General features: G+C 37.0%; 3 protein-coding genes across 3 annotated transcripts; 1 reads left to right on the top strand and 2 right to left on the bottom strand.

Moving 5' to 3' along the window:
* Positions 1-467: 467 nt before the first annotated feature.
* LOC111328022 (ras-related protein Rab-38) lies at positions 468-6,772 on the top strand. Its single transcript, XM_022932365.2, has 7 exons — positions 468-624; positions 720-845; positions 1,251-1,329; positions 2,242-2,270; positions 5,594-5,746; positions 6,034-6,177; positions 6,425-6,772. Exons 1-7 carry the CDS (start codon positions 622-624, stop codon positions 6,569-6,571), a joined length of 681 nt encoding a protein of 226 aa, XP_022788100.1. The 5' UTR covers positions 468-621; the 3' UTR covers positions 6,572-6,772.
* A 1,580-nt stretch (positions 6,773-8,352) lies between these two features.
* LOC111328023 (cytochrome b-c1 complex subunit 7) lies at positions 8,353-20,798 on the bottom strand. Its single transcript, XM_022932366.2, has 3 exons — positions 20,641-20,798; positions 8,930-9,099; positions 8,353-8,609 (listed from the first exon to the last, which is right to left on the bottom strand). Exons 1-3 carry the CDS (start codon positions 20,774-20,776, stop codon positions 8,532-8,534), a joined length of 384 nt encoding a protein of 127 aa, XP_022788101.2. The 5' UTR covers positions 20,777-20,798; the 3' UTR covers positions 8,353-8,531.
* LOC148738304 (uncharacterized) lies at positions 12,020-20,634 on the bottom strand. The gene has a single exon (XM_088751073.1). It carries the CDS (start codon positions 16,419-16,421, stop codon positions 14,331-14,333), a length of 2,091 nt encoding a protein of 696 aa, XP_088607199.1. The 5' UTR covers positions 16,422-20,634; the 3' UTR covers positions 12,020-14,330.
* Positions 20,799-20,870: the final 72 nt, after the last annotated feature.

Below are 20,870 nucleotides of genomic sequence, written 5' to 3' on the forward strand. Positions count from 1 at the left end.
TGTCTCTTCGATTAAATCTCGTTTTTGCTTTAAAGTAGTCCCATTTAAAGCTTCATAGGGCTCTACTGTTTAAATATTCCGCAATAGATTACAGACGCGCCAAATTCAGAATTCAAGATTTCCGTAAAGATCTTCGTTTTCGTAGAGTGTCTCGTGAACATAACGAATTTATTATGGGTCTTCGTTTTGGTAATGAGCCTTCGTTTTGGGTCTTGGTAGGGGGTCTTCGTTTTAGTAACTACCTTTCTAAGATTAATCAAATATATTCGCATCTGAACCGTTCAGAGGGACGATGTCAAGCCACGCAACTGATCGTGGAGTCAAGGGAGACAACGTTTTTCCCCATTGCTTTTCCGGTTGTCCAAACATATTCTCGGCCACGATTTCGGGAGAATGATGCTTACGAAAGGGAACGATTAAGTAAGATGTATATTTGGTGCCGTAGAATCTATATTATCCAATAAACAAGCATCTTATAATGACCAAGGACTTTGATGCGAAGCTTCAAAACCAATCATAATGCTCCATATACCTTTGACCATCACATGACAAAATGGTGGCCTTGCCGAGGTGAAGGAAATGTTGTTTCTCATCAAATTGTAGCAGTTGCATCGGCTTACTATGGTACGATCAGTATTTTCCTTCGGAAAAAGGATTCATGATGATATGTAGCATGGCTGAAGAGTGACTTTAATTTCTTGTGTGCAAATATTTCGTAGGAATCTTCGGGAGAGAAGAAGGAGTATCTTTTCAAAGTGCTTGTCATTGGAGATCTTGGTGTTGGAAAAACTAGCATTATCAAGAGATATGTTCATCAGTTTTTCTCTGTACACTACAGAGCTACAATATCCTTTCTTCAAAGGGGATCTTAAGGAAATCCAACTCCAATTTGATGCAAAATCTCCATAATACTGCACTGACCGTTCATTTCACCCTTACTTGTGCTTTAATTGTTTACATTATATTTTTTCACCGGTGTTTCAACATCTTTTCGAAAGTAAAACTCCCTTACATTGCATTTAATACATCAGGTAGAGTGACGATGCAGTTACAAACACTATTGCTCATAATACTTGTGTCAGTTTAGGTCACTAAACGAACACAGCATGTAGAAACGTTACTTATAGCAGGATAACAATTTTTGTCATTTGTGTAATGATTAACTCATTGGTCAAATGTCATTTTACATTTTATCGATACAATTCTAAGGCATGTCGTTATAACATCTTATAATCTTTAACTGTGAACACATTGGTGTTGATTTTGCTCTCAAAGTCATAAACTGGGACTCAGATACTCTGATACGCTTACAGCTATGGGATATTGCAGGTAGGCCAGTTATAGATCAATACCAGTATTTCCCAGAATTGGGGGTAGCAGTTTGGCTGCACAATTAAATGTACTGGATTTGAAATCTTTAGATCACTTTGAGTCTACCGTACACTCAAGGTGATTATACTTGTGACAGACTATTAGAGATTGCAATGGCTGTGAAAACAGCTAGCCACAAACCAAAAAGTAAACCAAGTACCTGCTTGTGGAAAAAGTAGAGACCATTATGTAGGCTCCCATTAATCTTTCACAAGTTCTTCTAAAGTTCTTTTAAGTCTTAAAAAGCCTCCCATGGGCTAAATGGACCATGATCAGTGTACAAAAACACATTCAGTAGTTATCTTTGTATATTAAGAATTTATTTGAAGTATAGACTGAAACATTCAGACACAATTTTTTTCAATAAGATCTCTCTGCAACGTCCCTTTCACAAAATCTCTGGAGTTTATCTCAGATGTATATTATGTCACTAGAGGAAACTGCAGAATAATAAAACCAATACCAAATGTACATTGTGACATGGTCGTGATGGGGTGAAGAAAGAAATGTAGCTTCCCTTCTTGTTGTTTCATATCAACACTATTTTGTTGTTACATGTCCTTGGCATGATGGCACGAAGAAAGAAACCTAACTTCCTTTCATGTTGTTTCATGTCAAAGCTATTTTGTTGTTATGTCCATGGCATACACCAGGCCCTTTTCCTAAACACACAAACGAAGGAGAGGTGTTTGAAATTAAAGAAGAGGTTTAGGAGGCAGAGGTCTTCTCAATTTGAAAATGTATTTTAAACCCTAGTTGAAAACATTTGTGAGCAGGTCACAAATTTTAGTCTTGAGAGTAAATTAAGTCAAACCATGAAATATTTCCTGATTAAATTTAATTTGGTGGAATTTTTATGTCTTTGAACAGGACAAGAAAGATTTGGTAACATGACAAGGGTGAGTTTTCTGTGCCATTAATTTTGTGCTTTCCAGTTACGAATGTTTTGGCTAAAGTAGCTGTTCCCCTTAAGGTTATTGTATGGCAGGCCATTTGTAGCAATATTCAATAATTCTTTCATTCAACCATTCAACTGCAATTCAACCATTCAATTCAACCCCAATTCAACCCCAATTCAACCCCAATTCAACCATTCAACGCCCCCATTCAACCATTCAAGAATCTATTCAACTATTCAACCCCACTTCAACTATTCAACCCCAACTCAACTAACCAACCCCAATTCAACTATTCAACCCCAATTCAGCCCCAATTTAACTATCCAACCCCAATTCAACTATTCAATCCCACATTCAATCATTCAATCTCGCACTGAGACCTGATGGTTGCAGGACTGAGTAACCTGGCACAATTACATGAAAGACATCCTAAGATGTTAGCCTGCAGAGCAGGAGTTCTTGTGGAGTTTGGGCGAAAATTAGGACTTTGGGCTTTCTGTTTTATTTTCCAGACCGCGTGTAAAATGGAGCGAGGTGAACTATTAGAAGGTGGGGGTAGGGGGAGAGGAGAGAAGGGAACGCCTGCCAGCAGCACTTGAAAATTTGAAAAACGCCCCCTAATTAGATATGCACGAGTAACAATAATGCGCAAACAATTGGCCTATCAGGTGGTGCGACGGAAGTGGATTTTCACTTCCGTTGCTTGTCAAATTTTTTGTTATTCGAAGGGAAATCACACGTGTCAAAATTTGTGTTCACAGGTTGCCAAACGAGAATTGTTGATTTTGCGGTTGTAGTTTTAAGGTTAAATATGGCTCATACCTGTCATCAGAAAATTTATTCAGATCATCAAAGAGAAGTGATGCTTATGGAGTAATTTTATCAGACGTGTGTGCTGGAATTGGCATCGAACTCATTCAAAACAACGAACAGTTATCCGATCGCTGTTGCAATCCGTGTGCTCGGAAAGTCAGAAACTTGGGACAGCCACATGCATTCATCCTTAAGAACGCAAACGGCCAATGCAAAAATCCAGAAAAGCTCAAGAGTGTAAATAAGCAGCAATTAGATACGCCAAACAAATCTAGCCTGGCATGGAGGAAGAATAAAGCCGCTCGTATGTGCAAACCACCTACACCGAAATCAAGAAAATGCTTAAATATGAGCGAGAATATTGATCCAGCTTCATCGAAGAGAAACATACCGAAAGACTTGTTGGTTTTAAGCCAACTTCTTGGACCTCGACAAACTGGTCGTTAACGATGCTTTTCAGAGGGCAAACAACAACCATGCAACCATGAGTGTTTCTTCGTGAGAAGCTGCTTGACTTGCACACCAAATCTAAAAATAATGCTTTTACCAAAGCCTGTTAGTAAGACCGCCAACACATCTTTATTTCTGGAAAGTTGATGTATGGCATCTAGCTGTTCTTGTTTTAAAACAAAGTTTTCTAAGATATCAAAAGTAGCTAAAGAATCCTTCAACACAAGATCTATCTCTTCTTCGCTAAATATGCCATATTGGATGTGATACATAACAAACTGACGTCACATTCTGCTGTCAATAAAAAATACTGGACCAATCAGAGTCGCCCGTTCATGAGCGAACGAGTTATTCAAATTTTCAAGTACTGCTGGCAGGCGTTCCCTCTCTCCTCTCCCCCTCCCCCCACCTTCTAATTGTTTTCCTCGCTCCATTTTACGCGCGCTCTGGAAAATAAAACAGAAAGCCCAAAGTCCTAATTTTCGCCCAAACTCCACAAGAACGCCTGCTCTGCAGGCTATAAGATGTCTGTTATGTTAACTAAGAAATATTGTACACAGTAAATATTCCTTTGATTGACATTTATAGCAATGTAACGTATTTCTTCAGACAGGTTCAATAAAAGAATTAACTCAAAATTGTAATTAAAAGACCGAAAAATTTTGTTGGCTAGAGATACACACTAAGATGGGCTGCCTGTGGTTTCCCAAAGGTCTTTGCAGAAGTTCCTCAAGTGTTTCAGCAGATATGTTGTATGATGGCCTCCCAGGTGAAGAAATATTTGCTTGTCTGTTTGAGCCTAAGTTAGCGACAGTTGTTGTGGTAATGGAAGCTAGAGACAATAAATGGTTCCAGCCTTGTAAAATATCATCAAAAGCAGACGTAATATTTTGCAACTGTTTTCTCGTTATCTTCAAACTGGAAACAATCTTCCAGCTTTCTTAACAAGGAGATTGTTTTGTCAAGTGTTACGGCATGCTTTTCCAATGGTTCCACCTCGAAAGGAATCTTACATAACTGAGTCATCTTGTTTAGGATGTGGTTTAAAAAACGAGGTATTTCTGTCAGCCCAAATTGCTGTGCATCTGCTGCCATCTTGCTTTCTATGATAACTTAGGTTTCAGGCTCCAGCTCGGCCATCTTTCATGCCAGGTTCCCCAGCCCACCAGTTGAACGGTTGAATGCGGGATTAAATGGTTGAATGCACAATTGAATTATTGAATTGGGATTAAATAATTGAATGCGGTTGAGTTGTTGAATTGGGGTTGAATAGTTGAATAGATTCTTAAATGGTTGAATGGGGTGTTGAATGGTTGAATTGGGGTTGAATTGAACGGTTCAATTGCAGTTGAATGGGAGAATTTTTTAATATTGCTACAAACGGCCTGCCATATTATTGTAGTAATTTGGATATATCAACAAAGTTGAAATGGTAAATATCTCCAAATATATTTGGATATATCAACTTTGGATATATCCAAACTATTTTGTTACCCCCGCTGACGCAGCCCCAAACAGTTTCTTTCGAAACTATCAGCCTTTATTCATATTATTGTAGACCTTCGTGGGTATCTTCTGGAAAATTTTTTGTATTCATGTCACTTTATATAAAACCTTTGAAGAGTACTATATTATCATCTTATATTATCATATATTATCATCAAAATTTTTTGTATTCATGTCACTTTATATAAAACCTTTGAAGAGTACTATATTATCATCATTAAGCTAATCAATTGTAGAATAAAAAACAATTAATATTTAAGGAGTAAATGAGGAATCCATGTAAAAATAAGCCTGGGTTTTGGACTCCCAAAAGTTTTACAAGCTCATTACACCTCATCAAAGGGGTTGTCAACATGTTTATGCAGGTAACCAGTGAAAGGCAAGCTTTAGACCCAAAGGTCATGTTAACTTGAAGTTAACATACATTTATTAGTAATTTTCTATCAGCTAACTTGAACTCCTCAGTATCTTAAAGGCTTTCATTTTTTGCTAGCCTGGTTCACTTTTTTCAGATTGTTTTAGTTGTATTTTTGTAATAGTACTTTGCCCTGCAGGTTTATTACAAAGAAGCAGTTGGTGCTTTCCTTGTATTTGATGTCACAAGAGCATCTACATTTGAAGCAGTACAAAAGTGGAAGAATGATTTGGACAATAAAGTTCTGCTTCCCAATGGATCGCCAATTCCTGTTGTACTCTTGGCAAACAAGGTTTTTTTGCTAACTTCATTTGATGCATGCACTCTTGATGCATGCACTCTTGATGCATGCACTCTTGCAAGTTAAATGGCTGTGATTCCTCTCAGCAAACTCCCATTCGTTGACACAATTTAAACCTGTTAGATGGTGATGCACTGTTAATCTTTCACTTTGGCTTTTGCAATGGAATTTTCTGCAAACTGGTCACTCTCTTTGAGTGTTCTTTTGAGTAGTCTCTCATGTGTTAGCCAAGGGTGATTTTTTTTTTAATGTTTTTTTTTTTTTGGTTTGTTTGGCAGTGTGATCAAGCAAGGGAAGGACTTGTCAACAATACAAGTCAAATGGATGAGTATTGTTCTGACAAAGGTTTTATCAACTGGTTTGAAACATCAGCTAAAGAGGACATCAACATTTCTGAGGCTGCAAAATACCTTGTGCAGAAGGTATACTATACATGGAAATTAATGATAAAGCTCACTTGAGATGTCATAGGGCCTTTAATCTCCATCCAAACACATTATACAGTGACCACATTCTGAGGACGTAACAAAGTTATTAGAGGGAGGGTGGTGTCCTGTTCTATGATCTAATTTTCTTTTGAAGAAAGGTTACAGGAACTAAAGGTTACACATGAATGTTACACATGATTTTATGCCTATGTGAATGTTACTTTCTTTATTATCTTAACAGATTCTTGAGAATGAGAAAGCTCACAACTTTGAGAGCATTCCAAAGGACCCAGGAGCAATGACTTTAACAAACAGTACAACTCTTACTAGCTCTCAAGAATTCAAGAGTATTCCAGCAGCTGAACCACACAAGACTGGCTGCTGTTAGCAGTTGCTGGAATTAAAAAATTGTCTGTAATTAAGAGGTGCATTGTGGTGTTTTAACTTTTTATCACCAAACTGAATGATAAATTAGTAGATGGTCCATTTAAATAGAAGATGGTTTTATTAGTTTGATAGAAGGTTGCAATGACTTGAATTGGGAATGACCACTGGCATTAACTCAATAAACCATCACATGACTTCTTTAGGCTTGCTATAAAAATTATTTTGATAAATAAATATGACTAGTGATGAAAAGATTATTTTTTTTTCTGATTACCAAATAATATTCATGGAAATTGGTTTTGTAAGGGTGCAAGTGCAATCAGAGTGTCCAATCAGTTGCAAAGTTAAGTGAAACTTTCCAGGGAACTCAGTCTCTCAGCAGTGAACTTGATACAATGCTCAAAACAGATAGAAAAACAAAATTGAAGTTTGAATAGGATAAGAAACTTTTAACTCAACATTTTGCTGTATTTTGTAGTCTGCTTTAAAGAATTACTTTTTGCTGATGCAGTTGTTGGTAGTTGCCTACTAATTTAGGCTAAGCCCTCACACATGAGGTTAGTGGTCAGCCAGTCCAAGATGGCAAGCAAACACTCAATAACATGGCATCCAGACAATTAAAAGCAGTGGAAAACGTATTTGTTCTCTCAACATGAGTCCAACAAAATCAAATTTCTTCGTAATGAAAGTGTACCTAGCAGTTCATAGCACATTGTTGTGGTGATTTAAGTTTGTGTTTTACAAGCTGTTATTATTGTAAATTCGATACCCTTCTGGAAGTCATAACTAAGGGATTGACTGCTGTTGCCTTTCTAAGCTTAGCATCAGTGTCAAAGTCAAGTCTTCTTCCAAAAATTCAGTAAAATGTCCTCACTTTTCTCTATTGTTCATTGGGAAAATTTCCAAAGATTAACATGTATGGTCTAGAGAGTTCCTTAATTAAACCAAAACTAATTGAAGTCCCTAATGTTCAAAATCTGAACCTGTTTTTAGACCAACACAACCTAAAAAGCAAATCTATTAGGTCAGTGTATACCTGAAAAGTTTGTCAAATAAATCACATGGGTAAGTGCTTCCTCCCACCCATGCAATTACTTGGTTAGATATCAAGGGCAAAATTTTCTCCAGTCAAGAAGGTTAAAAACCCACATTATTATATGGCTGTCTCACAAAGACTGGGAACTACCGAATTCACAAATTTGATTGGCTGAAATCAATTTTGAAAGCGGTCTAGATTTTCCCATCCAGACCGGTCTAGGAAAAAAAGTTACAAAGAATGTAATGATCTGTTGCTTTCTAGACACAGCCATATAATAAACATCTTATTAACCGAGCTATATAGGTCGGTCTGTAAGGGAGAATCTTGACCTCAGTCACTGATACAGACCTCACTGTGTTCGGTCTGTACTGGCAACCTCGGTCAAGATTCTCCCATACAGACCTCCCACTCAGTTAATAAGAATTAACTGTTACACCATTTTGTGGAGAGCCATTTCTTTGTTTTGTTTCTTAATTTCTATCTAATTTTTTTAAAATTCAAGAAAGTTTGCCTGGGGCAATCATCAAAACTATGGCAAAATGCCCTGTCTCAGCTAATCAGCATTTGGTACTTTTTCCCTCTATGTCATAAAGTATATAACTTATGCATCTATCTGTTCATCTGTATTTTTGTTTCACTCCGTAAGTACATTTATATGAAGAAAAAATAATTCCAGAACCTAAATGAACCCTGTATAATTTCCTGGCAAACATGGTATAAAATACAAGTTGGTGATATAAACAGTGGTTTTCATTCTTTATTACAGATAATGTAAATCAAATCATAACAATCTTCTTCACATTTCCCTTGCAAGTTACAATGTAAATTGAACACAAAAAAGCTACAAAATTTCCAAAGCTGAAGCAATTTGTGCAAGAATTAACAATTCATTCACGGTTGCAGACAAATACACTGATGGTGCTCACTTGTGGTCCCACATTTGTCTTTCAATCCGCTCCTTCTTGACCTGGTCAATGAGAGGTTGAATATACATTGTGTCCTGTAGGAAAGGTAACAAAATGAATCACTTTTCCTGAACATTAGGGGGATTTAACTTGTTTTAATCTGCAAAAACTCTCCATCCACAAAAGTGTTAGTTTGCTCAGGTTACATGTAGGATCAATGATTGGAATACTGAAAGGGATACTTTACTCTCACACCTCCTCTCTTCAATTTCAGGTAATACAGATAGTGCTCAATAATGTTTACTTGCAAAACACATTGGACTTGAAACTACTGTGTGTAGCTACTTACCCATACATTAACACACTCATATTCTCATCCAAACAAAACAATCAAATAATTTTAAAACGAACAAACCTCTTCACTTGTTGTCCAGTGCTCTTTGGGTAAAATGGAATGTTTCATTGTCAAATCAAGAGCTCTCTTAATACGGAATTGTCTCAAGTTGAAGTCTTCGGGGGATAGACGTTTTACAGCTTCTTTCACATCGGGATCATCCTCATTCAGCAAGTCACCCCTGCGAAGACCTAAAAGTAACAAACAATAAAAATGAAGATGCACTGTCATTTACATGTTATTGGAAGGCAGTCCTGTTTCCTCTACTTACATGCACTGTAAATCCCTGCCTAGCCTTTTGCTAAGTAATACTGATGATAACAGAAGAATAAACACATGCCCCCTCTTAGATACTTAATAAACAGAACACAAGACTGCAGCTGACATTAAGGTGAAAAGCTAGCTAAAATTTGAGGCACATTTATATTTGGCTGGAAGACATGGAAGTTTCACTTTACAGGAACAGTTTGGGCTCTGCTTTAGTCTTTTCTTTGGTATCCACACAAATTACCCACTTACTTCATACAGTCTCTTCTTGGAAACTTCGCCCAATTTATTGGAAGTTTTTATTGGAAGTTTGTGTGCTTCGATAGCTAAGTTGGCCTTTTGATCTTCTACAAGTGCTCCACTATCACACTAAACCAAACACTTAAGAAAACCATTACTTTAACATCTCATCCTTGCATCCAGCAGGAAATGTATTAATGCTGCCAGACTTATATTCATCTTCATATCTGAGTAGAACATGATAACTAAGCCTTCCTATTTTGTTAGGAATGTTACCCCCACCAACGCAGCACCACAGTTTCTTTAGAAACTTTCAGCCTTTATTCCTATTTTGGTTTGACTAGCCACTCATTAGTCCTGTTACACTGACTAAGATCATTGAATTTAACCACGCTAAGTAATGGCCACATGGAATACAATTAACAAATAAATTGTATGTTGCAGTGAATCTGTTCACTAATAGATCATGGATGACGTCAAAATGTGGCAAGAACAACAAAGAGGTATATGAGCAAGGCTGTGCTCTAAGAAAAATTGAAGGGAGTCCAGTGCTCTGAAACTATGAAATCCAGGGTGCCCAGCATGTGCCTTTTATGAAAAAACTAAGATTTCTGAGTTGCCCAAGAGCAAAAGTACAGCGCCAGGGGCCACTGGGTGTTGCTAGACCACAGCCCTGATGAGGTGCAGACAGTATGTCACTGATGTTGCTCAGGGGTTTCATTGACATTTTCAGCAGGAGGGCTACTGATTTTCAAAGGCAGGCAAAACTTTTTGAACTGGACTTCTTTATAAGATAAACTTTCCTCCAGATGGTCAAACCAGGTGGGCAAAACCATCCTCATAACTGGTCAATTTGCCCGTTACCCGGCCCTTAATGAAATCCCTGTGTTGTTACCACATTTTGACGTCCTCTGTGATCGATTACTGTACAAGCCAATGGAAACATAGAATGTATTTGTTTCATATGATATAAAAGCAAACTGTGGCTGATGGTTATGTCATCTGTATGTCTGTCCTCCAATAGATTATTATAAGTAACACTCAATCACAATATGTGTGGTATTCAGTTTATCATATGAATCGTAACAAAGCACAAGTAACCAAAAGAAACCAACATACACACATCAAACAAAGCAACATACTGTACTGGGTAAGTGTGTTTGAAGGGAAAAATATATTTCCTTCAATTATGGTTTACACATGTGGGGATGTGAGTAAGGTGGATATGGCTGCCAAATGCTAGCAATATTTAATCCTTCAATTATTGATTTGATATATACCACATATTTGTGAATTTAAACTTTTTGATTTAAATTTAAACCTTTTTGATTTAAATTTAAATTTAAACCTTTTCGATTTAAATTTAAATATTTTTAATTTAAATTTGAACTTGCAAATTTTCGTTTAATCTTCCTGGGGCAAGTGCGACCAAGCCTCATTCTCATGTGAAGGACGAGGGAAGAGGACTAGGTTCTGCTTGTGGCATCATGGCGGCAAACTCTTCGTCCGACCTTGATAAAGTTTCAAAGCTCCTTAATGAAACATCAAAGATTCTTGCTGATACTAACAAGAGTTCACCTCAATCTGTGCCTTCGACTTCTTCTATTCAGGATACACTGAATAGAGCAAATAATATGCTAAGAGAGAGCTCGGCTTCTGGGTTGTGCCATAGTTATGGTTGTGCCGACATCTTAATCGAAGCAAACGACTGAGATCTGCATCTGGAGGAAATTATAAGCAAGTTAAAGAAAAGAAAATGAAGCCAAAAGAGCAAAAACCAATAGAATTTGCTCTCCTTCGCAGTTTTGACGATGAAGAAATGCAAGACGACGGTTGCTCTCCTAATTTGAAGAGGGACTCTATTTTAACTTCTGGAATGCTGATGTTGACTGACGAGGACAGCGAAAACGTTTTCAGAAATAAGATTCTGGAGTCACTCAAGAAGAAATACCCATTGATGGGCATGAATGATTTTGAATTTGTCAAGGTAAGACACAAAGCTATTTCAACTCTCCAACTTGGGTCAGGCACTGAATATAGCTACGCTGTAGTAAAGAAAATGGCTGGTCAGGGACTGCTTTATGTCAAAATAAAGCAGGGATTTAAGTTTATCTATGACGATGCCCTTATGGATGGAAAAGATCTCAGTGACGAAATTTCTATCACTGCTATTGTGAAGTCAGAAAATCTCAATGATCCTTTGCAGGGATCCAGTTCCTCTTCTCCAGATGCAACCACAAAACGGGCAGAAATGGGGAAAGATAAGGGGGATGAATTTTCCACACCACCCCACTGTGATGAAGTAGTGAGTGCCCTGATTCAGGGTATTGAAGCTGAAAAAACTCACTAATCCAAACTGGTGAAAAACTCACTGATTTCTACAAAAGAGCCTCATCCATGGTAGAAAATGAGACATTGAAAGCAAGTCTCAATGTGATGAAGCCTGTGATAATACTAACTTCATTTGTGTTGATAGACAAAACCTCTTGATAACAACCCTTTCAGAGCTTGCTGGAATTAAAGATTACACTATGACCTTTGAAGTCGAGTTCATAGGGGAGATGGCAAAAGACCTTGGGGGACCAAGAAAGGAGTGGATCAGACTTGTGAACTGCGAAATAAAGAAGAAATATTTCGATAATGTTCTTCGTACCTATCTTTCAGAAGATTATTACTAGGTTGGTATTATGGTGGGAATTGCCTTATTGCAGAATGGTGCAATTCCAGCATTTATGCCAATTGAAGTGCTTGATCAACTACTGGTATTCTCAAATACAGATTCTTGCATTGCCAATATACAGAGAGGCTTAGAAGTCTTTGACCTGTGTACGGTTATTAGGTCTTATCCAATTATGCTGCATCTCCTCAGACCAACCACTGGCAAGCTATAATCATCAAAGATGCTGATACACCTACTAAAACCCAACTTTTCTGAAGAGGGCTCCACAGCTTATCAGAAAGAGAAAGAAGTCTACTGCATGTTTGTTAAATACATCAGGCAAGTTGCCAATGGACAGAGGGAGCCAATCTCCCTGAGCTCTATCCTCATCTTCACCACAGGAGCTTCTGAGGAGCCCATCTTGGCTTTGCTAACCATCCCCACATCAACTTCTGTACACCAGAGGTAAAATATACTTATGTAATACCTAATACCGTGGAATCTGTTTTTTCTTTTTTTTTTTTCACTAAGTATGATACTCCAAAAACAAACACCTATTTAACAATACAGCTTCTATCTCCTGAGGAGGAAGAAACAGGAAACAAACATTCTGGCTTAGCATACTGTGGATTAGTGAATGAGTCAAAATGCCTGAACAATATCTTTCCACTTTTTATTATGCAAACTTATCTTATTTCTATTTGTGGCGATTTTTTTCTTTCTCTTTTCATAGGTTTTTCATGTATTTTTAAAAGAGTTAAGTGTTAAAGGCTTACATTTTTCTCTTTGCTTGTATAGAGTACACAGCATACAGTATAGAGTAAACTTAGATACAGTACCTATTTTTAGAATATGGTTTTCTTTTCCTGAGGAGCATTGTAAAATCCAGGTTCCACTGTAACACTACATATTATATAAGAGCATTGGTTGGTTTCATATGCAAAATGTTGGGTAACTTTATTGAGTAATATGGGCAAACCTGCAGAATGACCATTTATAGGAGTGTCATTCTTTGGTAGGTTGATCTGTGGCTTAGCTCACATCACAGCATAATTTGTATAAGTAAAAATATAACCAAGTACACATTTAAGTTAAGACTTATTATTTTATCTGCAGATACCAGGCATTCTAGAAGAAAACCCATATTTTTCCCTTCGAAGTGCCCACACATGTTCAAATGGACTCATATTACCAGTATGTTCCCTGGATGGTAAATTGCCCAGTGAGAATGAGTTATTTGAAGTACAGTCCAACCTCTATTAAGCGGCCACCCCCGGGACTTTGAAAAGTGGCTGCTTAATAGAGGTTAGCCGCTTAATAGAGGTACAATTTAAATTGGATAGGAATGGCAGAAAACATGGGACTTTATAAAGCAAAATGCTTTTAAAAAGTGAACATATATGAAGATAAATCCAAAATTCATTGTTACAAAGCATCAAGTGCATTTCCGGCCCATGCATAGTTCTAGCTCTAAAACAGAGGGCATGTAGGCCTTATGGCCCTATGGCTTACAAAATTTCTCAAGAGGCCAACAAACAAAGGAAGAGCTGTTGTGAAAGGCAAACACGTAAACAGAGGGGCCGGCTATTGTTTAGAAATTCAAGCGAGTCCTGCTTCACAGGGGACAAGTTTTCAATTCAATGGTTAAATCAAAACTTGAGGAGCATGGATTTTTGAAGATTTCCAGTACAGTAGTAATTAAATTTTTCTTGCATGTACAATTTTGGTTGTAACAAAACAGTGGTTCAGCTCTATCTATTGTTAGCTATCATTATGTTTGTATAGCACCGGATGTGAAAAGTTTGCATGTGTATGTGGCTTGTGACTTGTTATGGTAGAGATTAAATTGCAGTTCCTGTTTTCTTGTTATCAGTTATCACCTTATATCATCTGTCACCATTTTGCTTGGAAAGATAATTTGCTGGCCGCTTAATGGAGGTAAAAAAACCATGCACAGGGTTCGTACCCTTTTTCAGAAACAATTTTCCAGGACTTTTCCAGGACTTTTCCAGGCTTCGGATTGATTTTTCCAGGACTCCAAAATTCACCTTAACCCTTTCACTCTCAGAAGAGACAAATAATTATTTATTTCTACTTACTTTAATTTCAACAAATTATCAGACATACAAATGAGAATTATAAGAAAAATATAAAATATGAAGTCCTTTGATTGCACACTAAATTCTCAGAAGTAACATAAAAAATCCGTGGCCGATAGTAAGTAGAATTAATATTCACATCTTGGGATTGACAGGGTTAATCATTTTTGAGCTGTTGAAGCTTTCCATCCAGCTGCTCTTCAATGTCTTTCAAGGCTGCCCTTTTTTCCTTGGCAGATCTTCGCAAACTGTTTGATTTGGCAACCCAAGTAAGGTTTCTTGAATCTTCAGCCTTATCAGCAAATTCATCTGCAGTCTTTAAAAGAGCCTCTACATCAGTTTCAAACTGCAGTTTCTTCTTCTTAAGCACATCGATCTCATCCATTGTCGCCTTTCTTTTAAGCATTTTTTCCTGGGACACTCTAATTCTCTTCTGCTCTTCTAGATAGGAAAGATACTTCTGTCGCGCTCCAGCAGATGACATAAGAAGTTGCTTTGAGATTTCTACATTGGCAAGGCCCTCAACTGATTCAATATGATCATGAATAATCCTCTGTGCAATAAATGATCTCTCTGACAGGTTCTCAACTGCCACTTCTTTGTTTACAGAAAAGCCTCTTTCAACTGTGGCTTGACCATGAGACATTAGCAGCAGTAATTCAATGACCCTCCACACTTTCGTCAGTTGCTTATCACCAGCCATGTGTTCATACAACAGTGTGTCAACTCTTGAAGAGGGTTCACTAGGGTCAAAATCTTGAAAGTCAGGATTACCTGCACATTCATCCAGAAACTGTCCAAACTGATATATCACCTCATCACACTCAGCAGCCTTTAATCTGTGGGCTTCCACAAGAATTGCAAGAACTCTTTTCATTTTGTTAACACATCCTTCTTTCTCTGATCTCTTGATAAACCTATTAAGCAATGATTTCAACAAAGTGTACAAACTAAGACTCATGAATGGCAGCATAGGTCTATCAGTCTGAAATGCTGTGAGAAAAGGATTGATCTGTTTTGCCACTGATGCGAAGAAGGCGATCTTTGCAGGCATCAAGGGATCACAGCAACTACCGCTGATGGTCTCATAAGATTTGGATTTGGGATCAGTAACTTTCTTTGCCTTAACAGCATTAACATATTTGACAATATGAGGCCACACTTCAAGTGCTCGCTCGGCAACTGACACATTCTCCAGCCACCGGTGCTGGCAGAATTTCAGGGGGAATACACTGCTACCAGTTACTTTAATGTAGTCTTCTCTTCGAGCCGGACTGTCTTTAAACAGCCAGTAAAGACTTGAAAGAGTTTTCTGCACCGTCCATCCAGCTGCATCACAACCATCCTTAAAAGCTCCATGCACAATATGTATACCACAACTCCCTGTGTTAAGGAGAGTGCAACTGTAATCCCTCTTCAATTCTTGCTCTACCATTTCATAAAATTTCCAGTTCACCTTAGGCCCATCCATAGAGAGTTGAATTAAATTTCTACAGCTCAAGTCCTCTTTGCAAGAATGAAACTTTTCAAGCATATCTTCTGCACTGGCATGCCCAAGAAATTGTGAATCATAATAGCAAGTTTCAACTTTGTCATGATTCCAAATGCGAACATGGAAATCCATCTGCTTCTTTTGCAGTTCATGATTCAAACTTTCATCAAACAAAAGCACATATCCATTTGAAGATTTGACTTTCTCCTTCAGAAGACTCTTCAAATGTGGTGCAATACCAAAGCAAGAAAGGTAAGAAGCCTTTTTCTCCCCACAGGTAAATTTCTTTGCAATGTCACTGTCTGGAAACATTTGCTGCACTAAGAAGTTTATATCTGCACAGGAATTGTAGGAATAATGACTGCTATTCACCTTTAGGGCCCACCAAACTTCTGCAGTTAAAGTATCATTCCTTGTCACGAACCCCGACATACCTGCTGTTGTACTAGCACCACTACTTGATACAGTCAAAGTAGAGTTACTACTTTCAGTAGCTTTTCGAGGGGCAGTGGAAGAGCAGTTCAACAAAAGGTTTCTTATGTCGCCGGTTGTATTTCTTTGTTGCGTTTCCATAAGATAAATATGCTTCTTTCCCTTTTCGTGGCTTTTCAACGCCGATTCTCCCATGTTTGATACATCAAACGCCTTCATACAAACTTTGCATTTTGCTTTAAACTTGTCAACGTCACCTTCCAGCCACAATTTATAGGAAGCGTTTTCTAACCATCGGTCACTAAAGAAGCATTTCCCAGGCATATTTCGGAATAAAAACGTTTAAAACTAAAGACGCCCATGTACTGATTAGATGTTACAATTCTCCAAGTTACAAAATCATGCATGTATCAAGGTTACTACTGCGCATGAGCTTATGATGATACACGAGCCTTCTATCCATTGTTATACTCGAGCCCGCATGTTATCTAGTCAGTGACAAGATCAGAAGGGACTTTGTAATGAGAAAAAACACGAAAGAGAAATAGTTATGCGGTCAAAACCATAAACGCGAACGATTTAATAATACTCAAGAACATTTGCTCATTTTACTTTTTTGTGAAAATTTTATTACTTTATTCAGTTTAACAGATTTCCAGGACTTTCCAGGACCAGCAGTATTTTTCCAGGACTTTCCAGTCCTGGAAAATGTGATAATAAAATTCCAGGACTTTCCAGGATTTCCAGGACCCGTACGAACCCTGCATGCAAATAGTACACTTGCGACAGCAAAAAGGTGGTTGCGACCGCTTAATAGAGGTGGCCATTGAAAAGGGGTATCAAATACAGCAGTTAATTGACAAATAAATCGGGACTATAGAAAGTGGCCGCACAATGGAGGGTGGCTGCTTAATAGGTGGCCACTTAATAGAGGTCGGACTGTATATGACTTGGCATTTTCAAATAATCACTTTGGTACAATGTAATGTTTCAGGTTGATGCAGGAGATTGGACTCAGGTTGACTGTAAAATGACTGTAAAGAGCACACCTTTGACTTTCCTATTTGTCTAAACATACAAAATGCTAGTATTCAGTATTCTCTGATACTGAAAGCAGGACTAAATGTTATCGATACTATTGAAAACAAAGGAAATGAATGTCTGGATATAATGTAACGACTTGTAACTGTCAAAACACACTTTAGAAGTGTCATACAGTGAGCCTGAATCAGATGTACATATCAGTTACTAGTACTAGTTTAACATGATAGGAGAATGAGTTGTCACCAAGAACAATGAAGATATTTTTGTACTATTTTTTTGGTTCACAAAATCAAAATACAAAACCCAAAGAATAAGCTTTTTAAGAATCATAGTGACATGAGTGGATTGTGAGCTTGTGTTAACATTCAACCAGAAGTCCATTTCATCTATTTCAGTTCCATTACTTGGGAGCAATAGGATTTTTTGATTTCATGTCATAGTGTTATAGGGCAATTGAACCATGAAAATCTGATTCGTGGAATAACTTTGTATTTTACAAGGGTAATAGTATTCTTTTTTTCTTACACCTATTGGCAGAAACGCTTTCCAAGAAATGGAACTTTAGCACATTAGTAATAATACAAAGAAAAGCGTTCCTATTTTTCTTTTGTATTTCAATATATTCCTAACATGCTATAGAGTTCTATTTTTTTCAAGGCCAACATTTATGCCATAAGGTGTATTTAAATTGTTAACGCTGTTTGACATTTATTTAATATGTAAGTATAGCAGATATCGTGGTATAGAGAATACACACAAAATACCTATGCAGTAAGAACATGTGGGGATTGACTCCTGCACATTTGACATAATGATTTAGTAGTTTAGTGCCATTAGGTTCAAGGTCATTTAAAGTTCTAAGGAATCAGCATTTATTTCCTCATAACTGACATGAGAACCACAAGAGGATATTGTTTACAAAAAAGTTCCAGTTTTCATTTCTAGTTAAATACAATTTTGATCAGTTAGATGGTTATAAAGATAGTGACCTAGCTTGGTCATGTAAACAGTTAATATTGCAGTTTGAATAAAAGCAATTTAATAATTTTTTTTTTTAATTTGGAAATTTTCAATTGTTGCAAATAATTTCCAACCTATAATATTCTCAACAAAACTACTCGATTCTGATTGGCCGAAAAGAAAACAATTTTATTGTAAATTGTACTCTGCAGTATACAATTACCTCAAACCCAAATTTAGTTTTTCTTTTCATTGCACTTTTACCTTTTATTGTGCTTAATTCAATTAGAAATCATATTAAACTCGTCTCCAATTGTTTGACAAATTTCTGATGCAAACTTAGAAACTTACAAATTACCCGCTTAAGAGATTCCTAGAGATCTTAGTCTTCCTTGAAGTAATTTTGTCGAGTGTATTATAAATAAAAAATCGCACTATCTCTCATACAATTCGTAATAAATAGGTACTCGAAATGTTTTAAAAATTCTCAAATTAGACCTAACGCATTAACAGGCTTGTCCAATTTTGAGAATTTTTCAAACATCACTCGTACTTATTAATTTACGAATTGTACTCAAGATCGTGCAATTTCCTATATCAACCCTACAGAATACTTTTAAAGACCATTTCAGGTTCTGTGCTTATTTTGCCTGTTTCAAGCCACTTGATCACAACCTATTAAATGACATAGTCCAATGCAGACTGAAATATGCAATTTGCATGTTTACAAAGCTTGCCTTTATTCTTCCAGTTTTTGGACAACAATTTGTAAAACTCTAATGTAAATGTCAATGCCAGCTTGTGGAGAGGGTTCCTCAACATTTACTTGTTGCATTACATAGTTGCTAATGTTGTACATATTTGGTACTTCAGCGGGTGGTACTACAACACCATACTGATCATCTGCCAGTGGACGAGGACCATCTGAGTCCACACCATAAAACTGTTCATTGATATGTTCGACATCAGCATTGTTTCCATTCACTAGATGATCTTTCTGTAGGAGTCCATTTGACCATATCTGATTTGCTAAAAACTCCTTGAGAGAAACATTTATCCTTCTTGTAAAAACCAAATGTAATGAAACAAGTGAATTGGATTCTCAACATCAAGAATCCAAGTTTGCTTCATGGCATAAAATGTATAGTAGAAAAAATGGCAGACACATCTGTAAATGTCACACCAAAGTCTCTCAATAGGCTGATTGCTAGTAGACGAGCCAGCAATAAAACTTCGTCTTCCTTCCCCCCAGTGAGCCGCCATCTCATCACAAATTAAGACGTTTTCTACTCCATAATCTACTCGGATGCGAGAGGGCCAAAGCTCACCATGTTCCTTGATTGCATTTTTGAAAAGTTCGAGAACTACTTCTGCTAAATTATTTGTACTCCAATGTAGAAACATTATTTTTCTTGATTTTCCATCACAGCAGCCATGGATGACAAATTGGCAAACATGTTTGCGACAAACATTCTTTGACTCCAGAGGATCTTACAAAGAAGTTTAGCACCTTAATGAAGTGCATGAACAAATTTGACTGTCTCGTCTATGAGATGTTTTTCATTCACAAGCTAAGACCTGCTCTCAATGTACAGTCTGATTCAATTCATGCTAAGGTCTTTAATTAGCTTTTTACTAGCACTTTCTTTGTAGTTTTATTGCTTGTTTACACCTGCAAAAAATTTTTTCATATTTCTTACGTGTATATATACATATATTTACTGTATTTCATTCCATTCACTTGACAATGACCGAAACATGGTCGAAACGTCGTGTTTTACCATGGATTTTTATCGTCAAAGATTTAAATTTAAATTAAAAAAGTTGAAATTTAAATTAAAAAAGTTTAAATTTAAATGAAAAAGGTTTAAATTTAAATAAAAAAGTTTAAATTCACAAATAAAAAAAATATGGTTTACATCAAAATCAATAATTTAAGGATGAAATATTGCTACCATTTGGCAGCTATAGGTGGAGCTGTTATTTTGTAATTAGTGAGCAGCAATTGGTAATTGTATATCAATATTTCAATTGACTATTGTCGAGGTGACAAGAAATTAAACCAATCAAAGAAAAACCTAGGGGCTTACTTGAATTGATCCAGGATCGTAGGAAGTTGGGACTTTTGTTAATGGTATAGAGCAAGATCGCCCATGGCTCATTACTGCTGCATTTCATAAACTTTATCTTAAGGATACGTAAGCTTGCACGAACAGTAAAATACTATATAAGCTTGACTTTGTGAATATCATATTGGGTATATGTGACGTGATGATCAAAGAATAAGAAAACCCATTCAGTACAGCTTGGAGATTGGTACAAAACGGAAGGCGTGGTGTATAATTTCACATTCAGTGTGTTTTCGTTGTTTTTGAAGATTTACTATCGCCACGGTCTCGCCACGTAAACGAAGCATAGCACGGCCGAGGAAAGTGCAATGGCCCAATACTAATAATTATGGAGCAAACTGAACCATCAAAGAGTACTCAAACAACGCAGATTTCAATCAGGTAGTTTTTTCCTCTACAGGGAAACTTACCAAGTTGTCTGTAACCACAGGCATAGATGTACCATTCATGGAAAGCTTTCCAAATCCTACCCGTGAAAGACAGTTCCCTTCCCAGTCTTGGTCCGACAGAAGCCATCTTGAAAATTTCAACCGGCAAATATACCATAATACTTCTCTTCGTGATATCTTTCGGATAATACTCGGTAAATTCCGGAAACACTCGGGCAAATTGATAAGCCAATCAAAGAACGCCTGGAACT

The sequence above is a fragment of the Stylophora pistillata genome, chromosome 2 (genome assembly GCF_964205215.1).
Source record: "Stylophora pistillata chromosome 2, jaStyPist1.2, whole genome shotgun sequence".
NCBI lineage: Eukaryota > Metazoa > Cnidaria > Anthozoa > Scleractinia > Pocilloporidae > Stylophora > Stylophora pistillata.

What these genes read in the sequence shown, in the direction of transcription:
- LOC111328022 (XM_022932365.2), top strand. An exon ending in CTGTACACTACAGAGCTACA is followed by an intron (nt 846 to 1,250) that starts ATATCCTTTCTT and finishes AACTGTGAACAC; the next exon opens with ATTGGTGTTGATTTTGCTCT. An exon ending in CAAAATACCTTGTGCAGAAG is followed by an intron (nt 6,178 to 6,424) that starts GTATACTATACA and finishes TTATCTTAACAG; the next exon opens with ATTCTTGAGAATGAGAAAGC.
- LOC148738304 (XM_088751073.1), bottom strand. Translation starts at nt 16,421, where the DNA reads ATGCCTGGGAAATGCTTCTTTAGTGACCGATGGTTAGAAAACGCTTCC.
- LOC111328023 (XM_022932366.2), bottom strand. Translation starts at nt 20,776, where the DNA reads ATGGTATATTTGCCGGTTGAAATTTTCAAGATGGCTTCTGTCGGACCA. An exon ending in CTGTGGTTACAGACAACTTG is followed by an intron (nt 9,100 to 20,640) that starts GTAAGTTTCCCT and finishes TGTTACTTTTAG; the next exon opens with GTCTTCGCAGGGGTGACTTG. An exon ending in ACTGGACAACAAGTGAAGAG is followed by an intron (nt 8,610 to 8,929) that starts GTTTGTTCGTTT and finishes CCTTTCCTACAG; the next exon opens with GACACAATGTATATTCAACC.